Source organism: Ahaetulla prasina, chromosome 18 (assembly GCF_028640845.1).
Source record: "Ahaetulla prasina isolate Xishuangbanna chromosome 18, ASM2864084v1, whole genome shotgun sequence".
NCBI lineage: Eukaryota > Metazoa > Chordata > Lepidosauria > Squamata > Colubridae > Ahaetulla > Ahaetulla prasina.
This window is the reverse complement of record NC_080556.1, coordinates 8,859,878-8,882,500: the sequence shown is the minus strand read 5'-3', so window position 1 is coordinate 8,882,500 and position 22,623 is coordinate 8,859,878. Positions and strand designations below refer to the sequence as shown.

At 48.8% G+C, this 22,623-nt stretch overlaps 1 protein-coding gene across 3 annotated transcripts in view; it reads right to left on the bottom strand.

Moving 5' to 3' along the window:
• The window catches only part of UBR4 (ubiquitin protein ligase E3 component n-recognin 4), a 150,241-nt gene that overhangs the window by 48,572 nt on the left and 79,046 nt on the right, over positions 1-22,623 (bottom strand). For all 3 annotated transcript variants that reach the window (XM_058161118.1, XM_058161119.1, XM_058161120.1), the window contains 11 exons: positions 18,921-19,037; positions 14,449-14,658; positions 8,561-8,710; positions 6,590-6,817; positions 5,370-5,448; positions 4,785-5,018; positions 3,605-3,776; positions 1,670-1,814; positions 1,177-1,262; positions 288-375; positions 1-191 (listed from right to left, as the gene is read on the bottom strand). The exon at positions 1-191 is cut by the window's left edge and continues 3 nt beyond it. In XM_058161118.1, coding sequence (XP_058017101.1) covers positions 1-191; positions 288-375; positions 1,177-1,262; positions 1,670-1,814; positions 3,605-3,776; positions 4,785-5,018; positions 5,370-5,448; positions 6,590-6,817; positions 8,561-8,710; positions 14,449-14,658; positions 18,921-19,037 — 1,700 coding nt within the window. The remainder of the gene's footprint in view (positions 192-287; positions 376-1,176; positions 1,263-1,669; positions 1,815-3,604; positions 3,777-4,784; positions 5,019-5,369; positions 5,449-6,589; positions 6,818-8,560; positions 8,711-14,448; positions 14,659-18,920; positions 19,038-22,623) is intronic.

Genomic DNA, 22,623 nt, shown 5'->3' with positions numbered 1-22,623 from the left:
TTCTTCAGCTCCACGATGGCCTGCACGGTCCGGTTGTTGTAGTAGAGGTTGATGGTCCGGACCATCTTGGTGCGCTTCAGGTCTCCGATCTTGACCGTCACTTTGCTGATGGTGTGGCTGCCGATCAGCTTGACCACTTGCTGGGTGGTGGTGTAGCGGGTGTCCACTTTGATGGAGGAGAGCTTGATGTACTGGGAGAAAAGAGAGAGAGAGAGAGGTGGGCTGGAAGAGGCCGAGGCCTGGCGGGGCTGGAAAGCACAGTGGGGGGGGGGGAAGGGACCACTTACGCAGAAAGGCACTTCGGGGTTGTTGCAAACGAGACAGGGGTCACTCTCTAAATAGTAGCCGTCAAACTCCACCAAGCCGGAGAGTGTGCTGGAATGAGGGGAAGAGGAAGGCAATTGCATTTATTCTGCTCAGGCCAAAGTCCCAGCTGGCTACAGCTTTTTCCTTCTATGGGACAGGCCTAATTCCAAAGCAGGACCAGCGCAAAAAAAACACCTGAATTTCATTTCCTCGCCGTTCAATCGCATGAAATACAGTTAAGTCAAGCGCCCCACGATGGTCTCCTCTCGGTCACGCAGTAAAAAAAAAAAAAAGGCTGCTTGGAATTAATTTGGAACCATTTCCGGGCGCTGCAAGCTCAGTGGTGAGGTGGTGGCCTAGAAGTGGAGCTCTCGCCTCACAATCAGGAGGCTGTGAGTTCGATCCTAGGTAGAGGCAGATATTTCTCTCTCTCTCTCTGGGCACCACGAGAATATATCTGCCGAATAAAACTCAGCACTGGCGACAGGAAGGGCATCTGGCCATTAAAACACTCAGCTCCATTCAGTTGACCAAGATTCCACCGCACGAGGGATTATGGGCAGTGGTGGGATTCAAATAATTTAACAACCGGTTCTCTGCCCTAATGATTTCTTTCAACAACCAGTTCACCAAACTGCTCAGAAAGTTAACAACCGGTTCTCCCCGAAGTGGTGCGAACCAGCTGAATCCCACCACTGATTATGGGGCCTTTAAAAGAAGATGATGATGATGAATTTCCAGGCGCTGCAAAGTTAATTTGGGCGGCCAGGCAAGTGCCCCCCTCTTACCTCCAGACAAGAAGCACCTCACCCACCCACCCCTGGCCCCTTCCGGCTGTCCTCCGCTCTGAACGCGCCAAGTAACCCTTACTTGTAGATGTTGGAGTTGGGGTGATTGGTGAGGATGTGGTTCTGCATCCTGAGGATCTCCACAGCCTTCTGGGAGTATTCCTTGAACTGAAACAGAGCCCGACACAAAACTGTGAAGCCAGGAGGGTCCCATAAAGCAAACTCAGGTGAGCTACAGAATATGGTCCCCGAATGGCCTGAGGTTTCCTGCATCCTTGGCGAAGTCGGGTTCCAGTAAGAAGAGGAAAAAAGCATTTTCTTCTCAGGTTTTAGCACCCGGGCAGGGGAGTCCCCCCTCTCCCCTAAAAAACAGAGCAACCGACCTCTGACTTTACCAGTGGACTCTTTGCTCTTTTGACCTAGTCTACCTTCACAAGGGTGGCTGCGAAATGCACCGGAGTGTCTCCCTCCTCTTAGGATGGTTCTTGGGGCAGGAGCACCCAGCCCCCGCCTGCAGAAACAGGCCCGGGTGCTGGGAATAAAGAAGGGGAGAAGACACCGTTCCAAGCTCTTACCTTTTTCTCCGTCTGCTGAGTTTTGAGAGAGAAGTAGCCCAGGAGATCCACGAACTGGGCGGCCTTCCGCCCATAGGCCGGCAGCTCTGGCCAGATGGACCACATCAGGTCCAGCAGCAGCTCTTGCTGGGACTTGTTGGAGTTCCTAAAGGGAGCATGTGTACACTCAGTGGCTGCTCTTTGAATTTGTGACTAGACTTTATTTATAGTTTAGGAAAAACCCTTCCATACTTCCACCTCTCACAATACTTGACAACACAGTATCAACAATAGAAACCTTCAAATTTCTGGGTTCTATCATATCGCAAGATCTCAAATGGACAGCTAACATCAAAAACATCATTAAAAAAGGACAACAAAGAATGTTCTTTCTGCGCCAACTCAGTAAGCTCAAACTGCCCAAGGAGCTGCTGATCCAATTCTACAGAGGAATTATTGAGTCTGTCATTTGCACCTCTTTAACTGTCTGGTTCGGTTCTGCAACCCAACAAGAAAAACACAGACTTCAGAGGATAATTAGAACTGCAGAAAAAATAATTGCTACCAACTTGCCTTCCATTGAGGACCTGTATACTGCACGAATCAAGAAGAGGGCCGTGAAAATATTTGCAGACCCCTCGCATCCTGGACATAAACTGTTTCAACTCCTACCCTCAAAGCAGCTATAGAGCACTGCACACCAGAACAACTAGACACAAGAACAGTTTTTTCCCGAGGGCCATCACTCTGCTAAACAAATAATTCCCTCAACACTGTCAGACTATTTACTGAATCTGCACTACTATTAATCGTTTCATAGCTCCCATCATCAATCTCTTTCCACTTATGACTGTATGACTATAACTTGTTGCTGGCAATCCTTATGATTTATGTTGATATATTGACCATCAATTGTGTTGTAAATGTTGTACCTTGATGAAGGTATCTTGTCTTTTATGTACACTGAGAGCCTATGCACCAAGACAAATTCCTTGTGTGTCCAATCACACTTGGCCAATAAAATTCTATTCTATTCTATTCTATTCTATTCTATTCTATTCTATTCTATTCTATTCTATTCTATTCTATTCTATTCTATAGGATTAGACTTTATTGCCAAAGGCGGCCCAGCTTGGCCACTTTTAAGACTTGTGGACTTCAATTCTGCTGGCCAGGGAACACAAGTCTTAAAAACAGCTAAGATGGCTGGGGAATTCTGGGAATCGAAATCCACAAGCCTTAAAGTTGGTTGGGGAATTCTGAGAGTGGAAGTCCACAAGTCTTAAAGCGGCCAAGCTTGCCGGGGAATTCTGGGAGATGGAAGTCCATAAATCTTAAAAGCAGCCAAGCTGACTAGGGAATTCTGGAAGTTGGAAGTCCACAGATCCTAAAGTGATCAAAATGACTGGAGAATTCTGGGAGTGGAAGTCCACAAGTCTTAAAGCTGGCTGGGGAATTCTGGGAGATGGAAGTCCACAAATCCTAAAGCAGCCAAGCTGACTAGGGAATTCTGGAAGTTGGAAGTCCACAGATCCTAAAGTGGTCAAAATGACTGGAGGATTCTGGGAGTGGAAGTCCACAAGTCTTAAAGCTGGCTGGGGAATTCTGGGAGATGGAAGTCCACAAATCCTAAAGCGGCCAGGATGGCTGGGGAATTCTGGGAGCGGAAGTCCACAAATCTTAAAAGCAGCAAATGTGGCTGGGGAATTCTGGGAGTTTAAGTCCAGGCGTCTCAAAATGGCCAAGCTTGGACATCCCTGCTTTATCGGATTCTCCCTCTTTGTCCTTCGATCTCTATGTTCTAAGGGGAATTCTTTTTAAGCCACGGGTCTTAAAATAAATAAGCAAACATTCCGTTCTGGATGTTTTTCTCTCTTCTCAGCCCAGAGGGATGAAGAATGCTCCTGGGACCTGGACGGGTTGGAGCTCAGCTTGCCCAGGGGCTGGGCTACTCACCGGTAGATGTGCAGGGTCAGACAATGGGCCTGCCAACGCACGGACGATGAGTTGGACTCCAGCAGGAAGCAGCGCAGGAACTGAATCAGCGTCTCCTTGTCGGCAAATTTGTTCAGCTGGTTCACCAGAGCGGTGCAGAGCTGGTCTTCCTGGCTGCCCGAGGAGCCGTCTCCTGGGAGAGAAATTCAGAGGGCTCAAGGGATGGCACTGCCGGCTCCCGCCAACCTTCAGAGAACGGCCGGTCATGTGCATTGGTGATATTCAGTCGGTTCCATCCGGTTCGGGCAAATCGGTAGCAGGGGGCTGCGGGTGACTCTGCCCACCCGCCCAGATGTCATAACATTGTCAGCTTTGGAAGCTATGCTAAGCCGGAGGCTTCCCCCCTCCTACGTTCCCACACATTGGAAAGTGGCAGCACGGAACGCCGACACACATCCCATTTATCCACGTTTTTGATGCTCTGCGCATGCGCAGAAGGCACACATGCACCAGTGGTGGAATTCAATTTTTTTTTACTACCAGTTCTGTGGGTGTGGCTTGGGGGGCGTGGCGGGAAAGGATACTGCAAAATCTCCATTCCCTCCCCACTCCAGGAGAAGGATACTGTAAAATCCCCATTCCCACCGCACTCCTGGTAGAAGGATATTGCAAAATCCCCATTCCCACCCCACACCGGGGCCCAGCCAGCAGTGGTATTTGCCGGTTCTCTGAACTGCTCAGAATTTCCGCTGCCGGTTCTCCAGAACCGGTCAAAACAGGGGTGAAATGCTCCCGGTTCGGACCGGAATGCCCAATCCAGTAGCAATGGCGGCGGGTGGTTCGGAGAACGGGTAGCAAAAATCCCTGCCCCCCCGCCATGCGCGATTATCAGCAGGTTTTTTTTTTTTTTACGTTTAAAAGCATTTTTTCTACAACCTCTTTCGCTGAAGTGGTTGTAGAAAAAAATACTTTTAAAAGTTAAAAAAAAAAAAGTTAGCCATGCCCACCCAGTCACATTACTCCTCCACCAAGCCACGCCCACAGAACCGGTAGTAACAATTTTTTAAATTTCACCACTGGGTCAGAACCTGCTGAAGAGCATCCCTGAGATGCCCTGAGATGCGCTCACATTTGCAAGCCAGCAGCGAAGGTAAGTGAATACCACCCCTGATCCCGCAGCCCAAAGGCCTCCCAGCCTCACCCTCTCGCTCCTTCTCCTTGTCTTCCTTCTTGCTCTTCTTGGTGGAGGATTTGCTCTGCCCGGATGGCTGGCCTGAGCTGGACCCTCCGGGGGCTGAAGTCCCCGAAGACCCGGCCGAAGCCGACCCAGAGAGGACCTTGCTGCCACAGAGGGCGCAGGAGAGCAGCTGCAGGAGGACCGGCGAGACGCCCTCGTCGACCAGGAAGCTGACTTGCAGGAGGAAATAGAGGACGGCTGGAAGAAGAAGAAGAAAAAGAGGAGGAGGGAGAGAAGGGGAAGGTTGGTTTTCCTTCCACGTTCATGAACAAGCACCCCTTAAATTTGATTTCTGCAAGACATTATTGGCCAAGCAGAGGCAGGCAGGAACAAGCCCACTGCAAAAGTGCTGAAGAGGGGCAGCTTCAGGCTTCCAAGCAGAAGTCCAGGAACTAGGAATCTTTTGCCCTTCCTGGCCCCCTTCCCATCAGCCCCCCCACGCCCCCCACCCCCGACCCAGGAGCCAAAAGAAGAGCACCGGGCTCCCATTGGGCTCCCTCTGGAGTGGGGGCCAACCTTCTTTACAAAGCCCCCAAACAAGGGACTTACAATCGTCTTTGATGCAGAATTTTTGCCAGTTGACCGTGCGCTGGGTGGCAATTTCGGCACAGGCCTTCAGGTGCTCCATCTGGAAGGGGTACAAGGGAGGAGGAGGAGGAGGAGGGAAGAGGAGGAAGAGGAGGAGGAGGAAGAGGAGGAGGGGAGGAGGAGAAAAGGAGGAGGGAAGGAGGAAGAGGAAGGATGGAGGAGGAGGAAAGGAGGAGGAGGAAGAGAAGGGGAGGAGGAGGAAGGAGGACGAGGAGGAGGAGGAGGAAGGATGGAGGAGGAAAGGAGGAGGAGGAAGAGAAGGGAGGAGGGTAGGAGGAAGGAGGAAGGAAGAGGAATGGAGGAGGAGGAGGAGGAGGATGAAAGGAGGAGGAAGGAGGACAAGAGGAAGGAGGAGGAGGAGGGATGGAGGAGGATGGAGGAAGGATGGAGGAGGAAAGGAGGAGGAGGAACAGGAGAAGGGGAGGAGGGGTAGGAGGAAGGAAAGAGGAAAGGAGGAGGGAAGGAGGAGGAGGAGGAGGAGGAAAGGAGGAGGGATGGAGGACAAAGAGGAAGGAGGAGGAGGAGGAGGTGCAGGAGGAGGGATGGAGGAGGGATGGAGGAGGAAAGGAGGAGGAGGAAGAGGAGGAGGAGGACGGAAGGAGGAAGAGGAAAAAAGTTTTTTTGTGGGAACTTCTGCAACAGCCAGATGTTTTTTTGTCACCAAATGGCACCCGGGGAACTTTAATCCTGATATGAAGACTGGCCTTCACTGTGTAACTTCATGCCAAGTCCAGATATCGCTGACTTACAACGCCTGCCACACATGAGTTGAGAAGTCTGGGGAGCCCCAGTTTTCTCAGCCTTGAGGTTTGAGCTCAGGGTTGTCTCTTTACAGAAGCTCTAGCTTCTCCTCAGCCCAGAAAATCCCCCAAGCTCTTCTGGAAAAGTTACAAATATCTCCTTCCTCTTCCACATCAAACTCAAGAACTGGACTGTCCTGGGAGAGGCTGGGCGCCGCCTTAAACATCCCATGGTGCAGATGGCAGGAGTAGCGGGAGAGAATCTCCAAGCAAGGAGACAGTGGGGGCCCAAAGGCCTAAAACAAACCCAGCGGTTTATTCACACCAGAGAAGATGGGCCGAAGGTTGCAGAATTCCTCATCAAGATGCTTCAGCCAAACTCCAAAGGCCTGCGTACACACACACACACCCGACACACACACACACAGTTTCCCCGCTTACCAAACTGATGAGGGTGTCGTACTGCAGGGCGGAGCCGGAGCTGGCGGTGACCACGCTGGCCCTCAGGAAAATGCCTTGCTCCTCCAGCAGCTTCTTGATCCCCCGGACGTGGGAATCGAGGGTGTGCAGGTCCCGCAGCTGGCGGTACTTCTCCTTGGAGCCGCAGATGAAGAGGAGGAGTTTGCGCACCTGACGCCGCACGTAGGGGGTCTGCTGGATCATCAGGTACTGGACGGAAGGAGAGATGGCGTGAGGGCGCTTTCCAAAAGTCCGCTTTCTGGGGAAAAGTGCCTTTATGGCAGAATGAGACAACTCGCCGCAGCCAACTTGCCATGGGACAACTCGCCAAGGCCAACTCTACTATGGCCAACTCTATTATGGCCAACTCACCATGGCCAACTCTACCACAGCCAACTCACCATGGCCAACTCTACTATGACCAACTAGCCATGGCCAACTCACCATAGCCAATTCTACTATGGGCAACTCTACTATGATCAACTCGCCATAGCCAACTCTACTGTGGCCAACTCACCACGGCCAACTCTACTATGGCCAACTCACCATGGCCAATTCTACTATGGCCAACTCTACTATACCCAACTTCCCATGCCCAACTCTACTATAGCCAACTAGCCATGGCCAATTCTACTATGGGCAACTCTACTACGATCAACTCGCCATGGCCAACTCTACTGTGGCCAACTCACCACGGCCAACTCTACTATGGCCAACTCACCATGGCCAATTCTACTATGGCCAACTCACCATGGCCAACTCTACTATAGCCAACTTACCATGGCCAACTCTACTATAGCCAACTAGCCATGGCCAATTCTACTATGGCCAACTCTACTACGATCAACTCGCCATGGCCAACTCATCATGGCCAACTCTACCATGGCCAACTCTACTATAGCCAACTTACCATGGCCAACTCTACTATGGCCAACTAGCCATGGCCAACTCACCATGGCCAATTCTACTATGGCCAACTCTACTACAATCAACTCGCCATGGCCAACTCACCATGGCCAACTCTACTGTGGCCAACCCACCATGGCCAACTCTACTACAGCCAACTTACCATGGCCAACTCTACTATGGCCAACTAGCCATGGCCAACTCACCATGGCCAACTCACCATGGCCAATTCTACTATGGCCAACTCTACTACAATCAACTTGCCATGGCCAACTCATCATGGCCAACTCTACCGTGGCCAATTCACCATGGCCAACTCTGCTATAGCCAACTTACCATGGCCAACTCTACTATGGCCAACTAGCCATGGCCAACTCACCATGGCCAATTCTACTATGGCCAACTCTACTACAATCAACTCGCCATGGCCAACTCACCATGGCCCACTCTACCATGGCACAACTTGAATTCAAGAATTCAATTTAATTATTTAAAATAATTTTAAAGATATTTTCATTTTTGTCATTCACATTTGATTATGGCTGTCCTGTGGCAAGTTGGCTGTGCCAAGTCGTCGTAGACTTGCCTTTATGGAGACATGAGAGGAAGAGGGCGGCTTTTTCTTCCCTGGACCTTAGGTTAATGATTTCTCCACCCGCCAGCCACCCAGATGGTACATCCCATCTTAAGCCCCTCCCTCCCAAAGCAGAGTAAAGTGGCTTTGGGGCAGGAGAGCCTGAACATCAAAATTGCATACAGACTCCGCCGAGAGGGCATTGCATTAAACATGTGCGTGTGTCATGTGTGTGCGCCGACCCTCTGAGCATGCGCAAAACATTCTACCCATGCGCAGAGGGTAAAAAACAGGTTACTTCCTGGTTAAAACCAGGAAGCAACGACGACCAGGCAGGTGGGTGGAGCCTCGAGCTGCCATCGCTACTGGTTCTCTGAACCACCGGCCGAATTGGGCCGAACCGGGAGCATTTTATCCCTGATTTAACAGCTTCTGGAGCCCCACTCATGAGTGGGTCGATATAGAAGACAAACCTCAGACAAGAAGTAGAACCACGAATGATCGAAGACGGGGGGCGGGATGCGAGAGTTGGTGTCGGCGATCTTCTTGATCTGATAGGGCAGCCGCAGGACCATTTCTGTCAGAAGCTGAGTGTAGGCCTCGAAGACGTCGGCCGCGTGACCCTAGGAGGGTGGGGAGCAACAAGAAGAGGGAGCTTAACCACCCCTGCAAATTCCCCCCAGATCCTTCCAGATTCTTTGGAGAAGTTGTCCTTCAAAGCTACAATTTCCTGCTCTAGAAAACGGCTCAAAACCATAAGAGCAACAGGAGGATAGATGCTTATAAACTTAGATTGCACACCGGAACAACGAGACACAGGGACAGTTTTTCCCCTGCATGCCATCACTCAGCTAAACAACTAATTCCCACAACACTGTCGAACTATTTAAAGGTAAAGGTTCCGCTCGCACATATGTGCTAGTCGTTCCCGACTCTAGTGGGCGGTGCTCATCTCCGTTTCAAAGCGAAAGAGCCAGCGCTGTCCAAAGACGTCTCCGTGGTCATGTGGCCGGCGTGACTCAACGTCAAAGGCGCACGGAATGTTGTTACCTTCCCACCAAAGATGGTCCCTATTTTTTCTACTTGCATTGTTTTTTTACATGTTTTCGAACTGCTAGGTTGGCAGAAGCTGGGACAAGTAACGGGCGCTCACCCCGCTAAGCGGCACTAGGGATTCAAACCGCTGAACTGCCAACCTTTCGATCGACAAGCTCAGCGTCTTAGCCCCTGGGCCACCACGTCCCTATTTACTAAGAAAACTATTTACTAAGACTGTATTACTATCCTCCTTCTCATCCTTCCTATTACCTATCTCCTTTGCTACTTACAACGATAACCTTGTTGCTTGTATCTTTACGATTTATATTGTTTTATTTAATTTCCCAGTATGATTTATTTGATTGCTTATTTAGTACCCTATGACTATCACTAAGTAGTGTATGTTATGATTCTTGATGGATGTATTTTTTATGGACACTGAGAGCTTACGCACCGAAGTAATTCTCTGTGTGTCCAATCACACTTGGCCAATGAAGAATTCTTGGATGCTTATAAACCTAGATTTAAATATGATACGCGACATTTATAAAACTAGATTTAAATGTGGTTTTGGACTGTCTGTATATGCCAGCTCCAAATCAAGTTGATTGCTCCTAAAGAATGACAACTGGGCTCTAGACCCAAATTACACAGCCAACCAAACATGAGCTAAAAATGAGAACAGGGGTGTCCAACCGTGGTGACTTTAAGACTTGTGGACTTCAACTCCCAGAATTCCCCAGCCGGCTTTAAGACTTGTGGACTTCAACTCCCAGAATTCCCCAGCCGGCTTTAAGACTTGTGGACTTCAACTCCCAGAATTCCCCAGCCGGCTTTAAAACTTGTGGACTTCAACTCCCAGAATTCCCCAGCCGGCTTTAAGACTTGTGGACTTCAACTCCCAGAATTCCCCAGCCGGCTTTAAGACTTGTGGACTTCAACTCCCAGAATTCCCCAGCCGGCTTTAAGACTTACGGACTTCAACTCCCAGAATTCCCCAGCTGGCTTTAAGACTTGTGGACTTCAACTCCCAGAATTCCCCAGCCGGCTTTAAGACTTGTGGACTTCAACTCCCAGAATTCCCCAGCTGGCTTTAAGACTTGTGGATTTCAACTCCCAGAATTCCCCAGCCGGCTTTAAGACTTACGGACTTCAACTCTCAGAATTCCCCAGCCGGCTTTAAGACTTGTGGACTTCAACTCCCAGAATTCCCCAGCCGGCTTTAAGACTTGTGGACTTCAACTCCCAGAATTCCCCAGCCGGCTTTAAGACTTGTGGACTTCAACTCCCAGAATTCCCCAGCCGGCTTTAAGACTTGTGGACTTCAACTCCCAGAATTCCCCAGCCGGCTTTAAGACTTGTGGATTTCAACTCCCAGAATTCCCCAGCCGGCTTTTAAGACTTGTGGACTTCAACTCCCAGAATTCCCCAACCGGCTTTAAGACTTGTGGACTTCAACTCCCAGAATTCTGGGAGTTTGAGATCCACCAAGGTTGGGCACCCCTTATTTAAGAGGCCGGAAGGAAAAATCATCTTTATTACAACGTTTTTGTATATTTCTTTCCTTTAAAAAAAAAAAAAAGCTTTTAAAAACATGTTCGTAGGGGCACACAGCCCCAGCTTTTTGCACACAATTAAACTCTCAGCAATCCCAGGATAGACAAAAGCACCCAAGGGGAGACTTTTGAAGTCGCGTGGTTCCTTTTTAATTTGTTCTTTTTTTTTTTTTTTGCCCTTCCTTCTTCCTTCGCAACGCTTCGGCTGAGATTTTGCTTCTCTTTGCTTTCTGCTGCGGAGATGAATGTTAAATGACAGGAAACCCAATAACAAAAAAAAAAAATGGGAGTAACAAGCTGGGATGTTGCCCCGGGGTTAAGAAAAAAAAAAAAAAGGGAAAAAAAAGAGGAACATAAGCTGTGCCACATCCCCACCAATCCTTAATACCGCTCTCTTCCTACAGCTGAGAAGGGAGGAGGGGGAGAGAGAGAGGGGGGGGGGGAAACCAGGAGAAATGTGAACGCAGCAAGCCCCTTTTGAAAGAAAAGAATAAAAGGGATTAAAAATTGCAACCGTCACTGCAGGCCATAGGAATTTGAGCAGCCTCTATTCTTCCAGAAAACAGCACCCGAACATTTAATTCGGCTTATTCCATTGTGAACCGTGAGTGCAGGGGAAGAAGAAGAAGACGAAGAAGAAGAAGAAGAAGAAGAAGAAGAAGAAGAGGAAGAGGAAGAAGAAGAAGAAGAAGAAGAAGAAGAGGAAGAGGAAGAAGGAAGAGGAGGAAGATGAAGAAGAAGAAAAGGAGGTGGAGGAAGAGAAGAGGAGGAGGAGACAGAGACGAAGAAGAAGAAGAAGAAGAAGAAGAAGAAGAAGAAGAAGAAGAAGAAGAAGAGGAAGAGGAAGAAGAAGAAGAAGAAGAAGAAGAAGAGGAAGAGGAAGAAGGAAGAGGAGGAAGATGAAGAAGAAGAAAAGGAGGTGGAGGAAGGAGGAAGAGGCGAAGAAGAGGAGGAGGAGACAGAGACAAAGAAGAAGAAGAAGAAGAAGAAGAAGAAGAAGGAAGAAGAAGGAGGAAGAGGAAGATGAAGAAGAAGAAGAAGGAGGAGGAGGAGGAAGAGGCGAAGAAGAGGAGGAGACAGAGGCGAAGAAGAAGAAGAAGAAGAAGAAGAAGAAGAAGAAGAAGAAGAGGAAGAAGAAGAAGAAGAAGAGAAGAAGAAGAAGAAGAAGAGGAAGAGGAAGAAGAAGAAGAAGAGGAGAAGAAGAAGAAGAAGAAGAAGAAGAAGGAAGGAGGAGGAAGATGAAGAAGAAGAAGAAAGGAGGTGGAGGAAGGAGGAAGAGGAGAAGAAGAGGAGGAGGAGAAGAGGAGGAAGAGAAGAAGAAGAAGAAGAAGAAGAAGAAGAAGAAGAAGAAGAAGAAGAAGAAGAAGAAGAAGAAGAAGAAGGAAGAGGAGGAAGGAGGAGGAAGATGAAGAAGAAGAAAAGGAGGTGGAGGAAGGAGGAAGAGGAGAAGAAGAGGAGGAGGAGACAGAGACGAAGAAGAAGAAGAAGAAGAAGAAGAAGAAGAAGAAGAAGAAGAAGAAGAAGAAGAAGAAGAAGAAGAAGAAGAAGAAGAAGAAGAAGAAGGAAAAAGAACATACCAAAACTGCACCGCCAGATCCCAGGAATAAAGATGGGCTCCATGGTGGTTAAAGTCGGACAAGATCTGCTTTAAGAGGGGGAGGGGGGGAGCTGGCCGAAATCGCAAACAGGCCGTGTTAAAATGCTTGCTTGCGAGACCCTCCGTTCGTGTAAAGCAGGCCCTGCCCCACAGTAAGGGGAAAGGGTGCTGCGATGAAAGGTCCCGCAGGGATGCTACAACATCCTCTCCGCGACCTGTTTTCTTTGTTGCCTTCTGGGAGGTGGAGTGGGGGTGGGGGGGGCTTTGTGGTACCCGAAGCAGAACATCCAAATTTGCCCAGTTTTGTTCCATATAGCATCGAGCTGAAGCTTCCTCTTTCTGCGATATTCCAAATGGAGCGATTTTTATATACATACACACAGACACATATATATGTAATGATAAAGGTTCCCCTCGCACGTACGTGCTAGTCGTTCCCAACTCTAGGGGGCGGTGCTCATCTCCCTTTCAAAGCTGAAGAGCCAGCACTGTCTGAAGACGTCTCCGTGGTCACGTGGCCGACATGACTCAAAGCCAAAGGTGCACGGAACGCCATTCCCTTCCCACCAAAGGTGGTCCCTATTTTTCTACTTGCATTTTTTTACGTGCTTTCGAACTGCTAGGTTGGCAGAAGCTGGGACAAGGAACGGGAGCTCACCCCGTTAACGCGGCACTAGGGATTCGAACCGCTGAACTGCCGACCTTTCAATTGACAAGCTCAGCATCTTACCCACTCTGTGTGTGTGTGTGTGTGTGTGTGTGTGTGTGTGTATGTATGTATAAGACCTCCAAGGTCCCTTCCAACTCTTCTCTTTATCTCTATTCTCTATTCTCTATTCCCATTCCTATTTTTTTTTTTCCGGCAAAGGAAAATGGTCTTTATTGTAGGCCCCCTGGTGCCTTCGCTTAAACCCTCTTCTTGATGAGGCTGGAAAGTTGGCTTTGTTGTCTTGATAGCTGAACTTCAAGGTTTCCTCTGGCCTTTTTTAAAACATTGTGCGTTAACGCCAGCTGATCTACGATGACCCTCTCCATGTTTTCTTTGAGTTGGTTGGTAGAATAAAAGCCCCCTGACTGTGCTGTAGAGCTGCTTCTCCTGTTTGGTCACTTCCCAATGGAGTTTGTAAACCTCAGGCTTCAGACTTTCATCCTATTCCTATTCCTATTCCTATTCCCATTCCCTAATTCCTATTCCATTTCTATTCTATTCTATTCTATTCTATTCTATTCTATTCTATTCTATTCTATTCTATTCTATTCTATTCATTCTATATTTTCTATCCTATCCTATCCTATCCTATCCTATCCTATTCATTCCATATTTTCTATTCTATTCTATTCTATTCTATTCTATTCTATTCTATTCTATTCTATTCTATTCTATTCTATTCTATTCTATTCTATTCTAAATTTGCTTCTCTTCTCTTCTAATGTATGTTAGGTATGGGCATGGGTAGATTATAGACAGGTAATCCTCAACTTACGACAACTGAGCCCAAAATTTCTGTTGTTGAGTGAGACATTTGTTACGTGAGTTCTGCCCCCTTTTACGGCCTTTCTTGCCTCAGCTGTTAAGCGAATCACTGCAGCTGATGACCTAGTCACCCGGTTTATTAAGTGAAGCTGGTTTCCTCACTGAGTTGGATTGTCAGAAGGACGTAAAAGGAGATCTTATAACACCGGGACTTGAGTGGCTCAAGGGTCCTTGAGTGGCTCAGACTGTTAAGACAGTCTGTTATTAACAGCAGCTGCTTGCAATTACTGCAGGTTCCAGTCCCACCAGGCCCAAGGTTGACTCAGCCTTCCATCCTTTATAAGGTAGATAAAATGAGGACCCAGATTGTTGGGGGCAATAAGTTGACTTTGTATATAATATACAAATGGATGAAGACTATTGCTTGACACAGTGTAAGCCGCCCTGAGTCTTCGGAGAAGGGCGGGATCTAAATGCAAATTTAAAAAAAAAATCTGAAGTTCTGGCCACTCCTTTAAGAGGTTTTGTTTTGTTTTAAATCAGATCCTGGGAAGAGAACGTTAGTGTGTCGTCGTCCCCACCCCTGAATGAATTAGTCTGGGGGATTCTGGGAGTTGTAGTCCACACATCTTAAAAGAGGTTGTGAAACACCAAAGAAGAAAGAGGCACGGAGGCATTTTGCCACCACAATCTCACCTTGACGTACTGTCGCAGAAAGAAGGGACTCATGTCGGGAGGAGAGGTGGTGGTGTGGGGCTTCAGGAGCTGGCTGGCGGGCACGGGCTCCTCGTCGTTCTGCTGGTTCTTCCAGTAGTCCAAGAGGGACTTCAGGACGTGAAGGCAATAGTCCACGGCTCCGGAGCTCAGCAAAGCAGCCGCGGTGGCACTCGAAATCAGGGAGGACGACTGCGGGAAGACAGGGAGAGCATGGAGGGACCCCGTCGCGCTCGTCCCTCGGCAGACCAAACGGCCCAGCCGCAGGAAACGCAGATCAGAGGTGAAATCTGAACTGGTTTACTATCGGTTCGCTGGCTGCGCATTGCACACCAAATGTGAGGTGTGTGTGCGCGCAGTGCACGCCAAAAGGAGGCGTGAGGTAAGTAGAACAGCGCCCGAATGGTAGGAATAGGTTATAAAAAAATGCTTTCGAAAGGTTTAAAAAAAAAAAGCCTCTGACGATCACAGCTGAGCCGCGCGATCGTCAGAGCCTTTTTTTTTTTTTTACTTTTAAAAGCATTTTTTTAACAACCTCTTCGGCCGAATAGGTTGTAAAACAGTGCTTTGTTTTTAACTTTTAAAAGCACTGTTTTACAACCTATTCGGCCGAAGAGGTTGTTAAAAAAATGCTTTTAAAAGTAAAAAAAAAAGGCTCCGATGATCGCGCGGCTCAGCTGTGATCGTCAGAGCCTTTTTTAAAAAAAACCTTTCGAAAGCATTTTTTATAACCTATTCCTACCATTCGGGCGGGAAAAGCGAGCGAGCCGGAAAGAAGCAGGGAAGCGGGCAACCGGGCGATTGGATGGGCATGGGCGGGGAGGTGCAGGGATTTTTGCTACCGGTTCTCCGAACCACCTGCCGCCATCGCTACCGGATCGGCCGATCCAGTCCGAACCGGGAGTATTTCACCCCCGTTTAGCACCCAAGTCTCCAGTTCAACCGTTCCGAGCTCCTGGGGGAAATGAGATGCTGATATGGGAGGGATGGAGGTCGAGCCCGCTGGGCTCCTGAGCTTTAGGGAAAGAGGACGGGATTTGGGTGATGAATTCAATTGCCAGCATCTCTTTCTCGCCTGCTCGTTTAGTCATCGTTTTATGCTGGGCTATTTTTTTAAAAACTCGCTGCTGTGAAATGTCGTTATTACACACCCGCGTACATAGAGATGGGAAGGCCTGGGGGGAAAAAAAACGGAAAAATTGTGGGGGGGGGAGAAACAACCCAGTTTCCCCCCCTCCCATTTTTCCGGGTTTTTTCGCCAGGCCTTCTTCCCATCTCTACACCTACCCCAAAAAGATTTTTAAAAATGTATTAAAAAAAAACACCAATTCCTGATTTCATTCACTAAAGACAAGGCAGCCAGGATCCAGCCTCCAGGGGCTTCCGTCTCCTTCCTTCTCAAGAGCTTCCGACAACTCGGGCAGGGAAAAGACCCTCCTCTGCCCAAAGCCCCTGCCACATCAGTGGAAGTCTGACCCGGAGCCAAGGAGGTCCGCAGTGGAGCATCCTCACTGGTACCAATGCCATCTCCCTCAGGGAGAAGGGACCGGGGGTGAGGGGCAGATCATCACATGCAAGAATCCAACAGAAGCTAAGAGTTTCCCAACGATAGCTGCTGATTGCCGGCTGCCTGCAATTTGTCAGTTTGAGTTCCCACCGGCTCAAGGTTGACTCAGCCTTCCGTCCTTCCGAAGTCGGTAAAATGAGGACCCAGATTGTTTGGGGGGGGGAGAGGGGGGGGCGATGTGCTGACTCTGTCAACCGCTTAGAGAGGGCTGTAAAAGCACCGTGAAGTGCTGTTGCTATTAAGAGCCGTGGGGGCCACAGCGGTTAGAATGCAGCATTGCAAGTTAATTCTGCCAACTGACAGCCGTTCGATCTTCACGGTTGACTCAGCCTTCCGTCCCTCTGAGGTCGGTAAAACGAGCACCCAGATTGTTGGAGGGCCAGAGGCTGACTCTGTCAACTGCTTAGAGAGAGCTATAAAAGCAACTGTGAAGCGGTATATAAGTCTCAATCCTTCCTTCTTCCTCCCTCCTTCCTTCCTTCCTAGTGGTTAGAATGCAGTATTGCATTCCTTCCTTCCTTCCTTCCTTCCTTCCTTCCCTCCCTCCACCCCTCCCTATGGTTAGAATATAGCATTGCAGGCTAACTCTGCCCACAGCCAGCAGTTCGATCCTGACCGGCTCAAGGTGGACTCAGCTTACCATCCTTCTGAGGTCGGTAAAACGAGGACCCAGATTGTTTGGCAGACAATAAGCTGACTCTGTCAATCACTTAGAGAGGGCTGTAAAAGCACTGTGAAGCGGTATATGCTATTGCTATCTTCCTTCCTTCCTCTCTTTCTTTCTTCTTTCTTTCTTATTCTTTCTCCTTCCTTCCTTCTTTCCTTCCTCCCCTCCCTCCCTCTCTCCCCATGGTTAGAAGACAGTATTGCAGGCTAACTCTGCCCACAGCCAGCAGTTCGATCCTGACCGGCTCAAGGTTGACTCGTTGTGGGGGCAATAGGCTGACTCTGTCAACCGCTTAGAGAGGGCTGTAAAGCGGTATATAAGTGCTATCGCTATGCTAATGCTATAGGTAACTTTGAGCCCAGGACCTTCTGCAGAGTAAGGGCAAGGGATGGTCCTATCAGCCTGGCATGGCCAGGTGATGCAAGAACACTCATCCAGACCACCTTGGGGTCTCCGTGGCCTGCAGCCCGCCCTCCCCGCCCCCCCCGAGTCCAAGCAAGCAAGGAGGGAGAATGAAGGGGAGTCCCAAGGATTGGAGGTGGGGGCTTTGCGCCCGGTCCAGCAAACTCCAGGTGACCCCAAGAGAAGCCACAGAAGGGCCCTCAGGGGGGCCTACAGGGGAATGCCACCCCACTCCTTCTGGGGCTGGGCACTTTCTAGCCTTTGATATCCTTTTTAAAAGAGCAGCGACAGGAGCCCTCTAAACATCGGAAGGAGGCTTAGTTTAAAAGAGGCAGGAGGAGGGAGGGAGAGAGAGAGAGAGAGAGAGAGAGGCAAAACGGCACTCAGCTCTGGAGTCTAATCTCCCCTCGACACACATGCCGGTGGGCACCCAGCAGAGGATTAAGAGGAGGGGAAGAGAGGGGCTCCAGCCCCTTTCATTTGCCTCCCCTTCAAACGCAAGGAGCTGAAAAGTCCCCTTCCTCCATTCCTCTGGAATTCGGCCAGTTGCGTGATGGAAAAGGAGAGGCAGCGGCGCTTTTGAAGAGCCTTGCCAGGAGCCGCCCGGGCTCTCTCGCCCCCACTGGTCATCTGCACTTTGACAGGTTTTGAAAAGCCCCCCCCCTCCTCACCTCCCTCTTCTGCACTTTGGGAGGAAAGAGGGGGAGGTGGGTGGGGGGGGAGAGAGAGAGGCTGGTGAGCCCCAAGTGTAAATAAAACCATTAGAGAAAGCCCTTCTAAATCCAAACAAAGCCCACAGCCCATAAGCTCATTAAAATTCAATGCATCCCCAGTTCCATTTTTAACCTCTGCGCTTTTGTTATTAATATGCTTTCCGCGACATGCGCCTTTTGCCAGCTTCCGCTCTGAAATGCCGCCTTAGCGCTGCACCGTTTAGCAACGGAATCCTCTTAGCGGTTTCGAAACATGGCAAGATAGCGCAGGCATCGCGGCCTCCCGACAATCCCATTTGCAAATCCTCCCTCCCTCCCTCCCTCCCTTCCTCCTCCCCACCCACCAATTATTTTTTTTTCCCCTTTTAACCGCGGATGGTTTGGTGGGCAAAGTCGCCTGGGTCCAAAACCCAGAGCCCAAAGGGTTCGCAATCAGGAATGTCTTGTGTTGTGGTCGGTCAGCCGCCGGCTCCTACAGCAGCCGAATCAGAGGAGGAGGAGGAGGAGGAGGAGGAGGAGGCGTGGGAGTCAGGGTCAGCATCCAGGCAACCTGAGAGCTCCGAGGGGGAAGAGGGAATGGAGCTGGCAGAAAGAGAGAGAGGCGGAGCCTGGGCCGTCCATCAGCCCTCAGATGGAGAGTCAACAGCCCCCAGGACTGGAGGTGGCTGATGAGGAAGAGGAGGAACAGCTAGGAACAGTGCCTGACGCGCCGATGCGAAGAAGGCAGAGGAGAGGAGAACAGTGGAAATCTATAGGCCGGTCCTCGGGACAGAAGAGCCACCATCTGGGGGATAGCTCTGGGGATAAAAGGCGGAGGTGAATAGATGTGGCAGACAACTATTCATCTCCCTGCCGGACGGACTTATTAGCCTGCGGTGAGAGAGAAACTTTTCGCCGGGTCTGCCGGCGCTCCTAATAAAGGAATTGTTGATTTAACTTCAGAGGGTTTGCCGTGTTTGGGGAGCTGGGTCAGAACAGGTGGCGAGGAGGACGAATTGGGAAGGGGGAAGAAAACAGTCCTTTCCTTTCTGTCTGACATGGAACCCACACAGACACGCGTGTGGAGCACGCCCCACCCCCCACCCAGGCCACACTCCTCACGTACCTCACAGATGGAAGATTTTGAACCAGATTTGGTCCGGGACATGAAGACACTCAAAAGCCTCATGATGACCAGGTGGACTTCGTTGAGGGGAGAGCGTTCATTTTTCTTGGACACGTCCTGCGAGGGAAGAGAGGGAAAAGTGAGGGAAGGGCGAAGGGAAGGGACTCGTGGTTGCCCGGCGACAGGTAGTCCTTGACTTACAACAGTGTATTTAGCGACCGTTCAAAGTGACAATTTGCACCTGGGGGGGAAAAAATTGAGCCGTGACCGTTTTTCACACACCACTGCAGCAACATTCCCCCCCGCCCCCCCCCCCCCCGTGATCAAAATTCGGACGCTTGGCGATTGCTTCACGTTTATGACGGTTGGTTGCAGTATTAAAGGGTCACGTTGTCATCTTTCGTCCCCTCAGTTTAACAGACTTGGAAGGGACCTAGTCCAGGGGTCTCCAACCTTGGCAACTTTTAAGACTTGTGGCCTTCAACTGGCTGAGGAATTCTGGGAGTTGAAGTCCACAAGTCTTTTTTTTTTTGGTACGAAAAAGTTTTTTTTTTTTTTTTTTTATAAAAAAGTTTTATTTTTACAATCTTGTCAAATAATTCATCCAATGTACAGTTATATACAATTAGTCGGGCCTGCCCAGTCACCACCCCCCTTTTTAACACTCTTCCCTCTTCTACCTTCTTTTACTTTCCAGACCTTCGTCTCCTTCTCTTAGCTACGTCCTCTCCTCCCTCCACCCTACACTCTTCTCCCTCTTCTACCCCTCTTCCTTCCTCTTCTCCTCTTTCCTACCTCCTACTCTCTCTTTTCTCCCTCCCCACCGTTCTAAAATGGCAACTGGTCAGACCCGACCCTACATTAATTATATTTATACATCTTCAATAATGGAGTGATGGTTAATGTACAGGGATTATTGAAAAAGTTTTATTTTTACATTCATGTCCAATAACATATTTAATGTACAGACATATACAATTAATCGGGTCTGCCCGGTCACCACCCCCTTCCTTTAACTCTCTTCCCCTCTCTACCTTCTTCTACTTTCCACAACCTTCCTCACCTTCTCTTATCTACATCCTCTCCTCCCTCGCCCCTACTCCTTTCTTCTCCCTCTTCTCTCTCTCTCTTTCTTCCTTTCCTCCTTCCTCTTTCCCCTTCCTCCTCCTTATCCTCTCTTTCTCCTCTTCCCTTTCCTACTTCCTTCTCTCTTCTCCTTTCTCCCTTTCCACCATTCTGAAATTAATTAAGAGGGCCGTGGTGGCTCAGGCTGTAAGAAGCCTGTTATTAGAACACAGTAACCTGCAATTACTGCAGGTTCAAGCCCGGCCCAAGGTTGACTCAGCCTTCCACCCTTTATAAGGTAGGTAAAATGAGGACCCAGATTGTTGGGGTGGCAATAAGTTGACTTTGTAAAAAATATACAAATAGAATGAGACTATTGCCTTATATACACTGTAAGCCGCCCTGAGTCTTCGGAGAAGGGCGGAATATAAATGTAAACAAACAAAAAAAAATGGTAGCCGGGCAGACCCGACCTTACATTAATTATACATCTTCGATCATCCCTCTACATTAACCATCAATCCATTAATCCATTTTCTAACCTCATCCCCCCCTTTATTACCCCCCCCTTTGCCCCCCCTCCCCCCTGAGACTTCCCAAAACAAACTGAGGGGTATCAAAACTAACAATCATAATCCAAAATAAATCTTAAATTATAATCTCTAGTCACTCCACCCATCATCACACTCTCAATTCCCCTCTCCTTTAAACATATATCTAATACATATATCTAATACAAAACAATTCCTAATTTTACTCATATGCTATTTGATATTTTTTTTATCTGATACTTATTTTGAATATAATCAATCCACATTTTCCACTCTGAAATATATTTTTCTTGTGTGTAGTCTTTCAACTATGCAGAAATTTTTGCCAATTTCTGCCAAATTTGATACTTTAAGTATCCATTCTTCAATTGTAGGTATTTCTAAAGAAGTCCACAAGTCTTAAAGTTGCCAAGGTTGGAGACCCCTGATCTAGTCCATCGCCCCCTACCCCCCCCTCCCCGAGGCTCCTGACAAGCAAAGCCGATGGGGGAAAAGACAGATTTGCTTAACAAACCATGTTCTACTAATGTATGGTAATAAATGCAACGATTCGCTTAACAACTGCGGTAGGGAAGGTCGTAAAATGGGGGCCAACTCACTTAACAAGCGTTTGCTTCACGTCGCAAGAGACAGGTTGCTCCCTGGTGGTCGTAACTCAAGGGCTACCTGTAGCCTGAACCCTTGCCAAACACAAAACGGAGGAGAAAAAGCACCCGCATGATCCCCTGAATTATGATCGGTGCACATGCGCAGACCTATCTCGGATACCCCTTGATTGCAAGTCCTTTGTGTTGTTTTTCCAAAGTTGGCACTACAGATCCGTGCTGGTATTCAGCCGGTTCTATCCGGTTCAGGCGAACCGGTTGGGGCGACTGCGGGAGCATGACGCGGATGTCACGACGACCCATTTTTCCACATTTTCGAGGCTCTGCGCAGGCGCCGAAGACAACTTCGTCGACTGGCGGCCCCCAGGGGGAGGGCCTTCTCTGTGGGAGCTCCGACCCTGTGGAACGAACTTCCCCTCGGACTTCGACAATTACCTGACCTTAGGACCTTTCGCCGCGAACTTAAAACTTATTTATTTCGTATGGCTGGACTAGCCTGATTTTTATTTTTATTGGATGGGTTTTTAAAATTTTGTTATTTTACGGGGGAGTACGTTTTTTAACATTTTGGGCGTTTAAATTAGTTTTTTAAGGGATGTTTTTAATTATTGTGTGTATTTATATTTTATCTGCCTGTTCACCGCCCTGAGTCCTTCGGGAGAAGGGCGGTATACAAATTAAAATATTATTATTATTATTATTATTATTATTATTATTATTATTATTATTATTATTATTATTAAACTTTGCGAACCGGTGGGGAAGGTATGTGAATACCACCCGCTACAGATCTGACTCATTTCGTGACAAGGCGGTCACTAAACAAATTAAATATATACGGTGAAATAAATAAATAGCCAACCCATCCAGGAGTCAAAGGCAATAAGCCTGATCAAGCAGCCAGACGAAGCTCACCAGCTGGCCGGCCGCCTGGCTCTCCCTTGAGCTACTGCTGCCCTCTAGTGGCCAGCAGGTCAAAGGGCTTCTCAGCCTGGCCCCGCAAAGTGGCATTTTCCCCCACAGGTCTGATTTAGGATGATTGTTGATGCTTATTAGGGTTATTGATTCTCTCCTCGATTGGTTCCCATCCTGAGTCACGGGGTTTGACTTAGGATGGGAAGTAACCAAGGAGAGAAGCAACCTGGAAGGAAGGGGAAACTTCCTAACGGTCAGGACGATGAACCAGTGGAACAGCTGGCCACCGGAAATCGTGGGCTCTTCATTAATGGATGTTTTTAAGAAGAGTCTAGAGCAGTGGTTCCCAACCTCCCAGCCATGCCCCACCTAAACATCTCTAAAATCCTGATGCCCCCCCACCTCTCCCGTGACGTATAATTCTTACTTTTCTCAAAAAGTGAACTCTACTCACGCGGAGGAAGCCTAAAAGGGCATTCACTTTGTTTAAACAAGGTTCAAATTGCCCCCATTAAAAAATCAGATTGCCCACCCCCCGCCCCCGTGGGGTGTGAGCCCCACATTAGG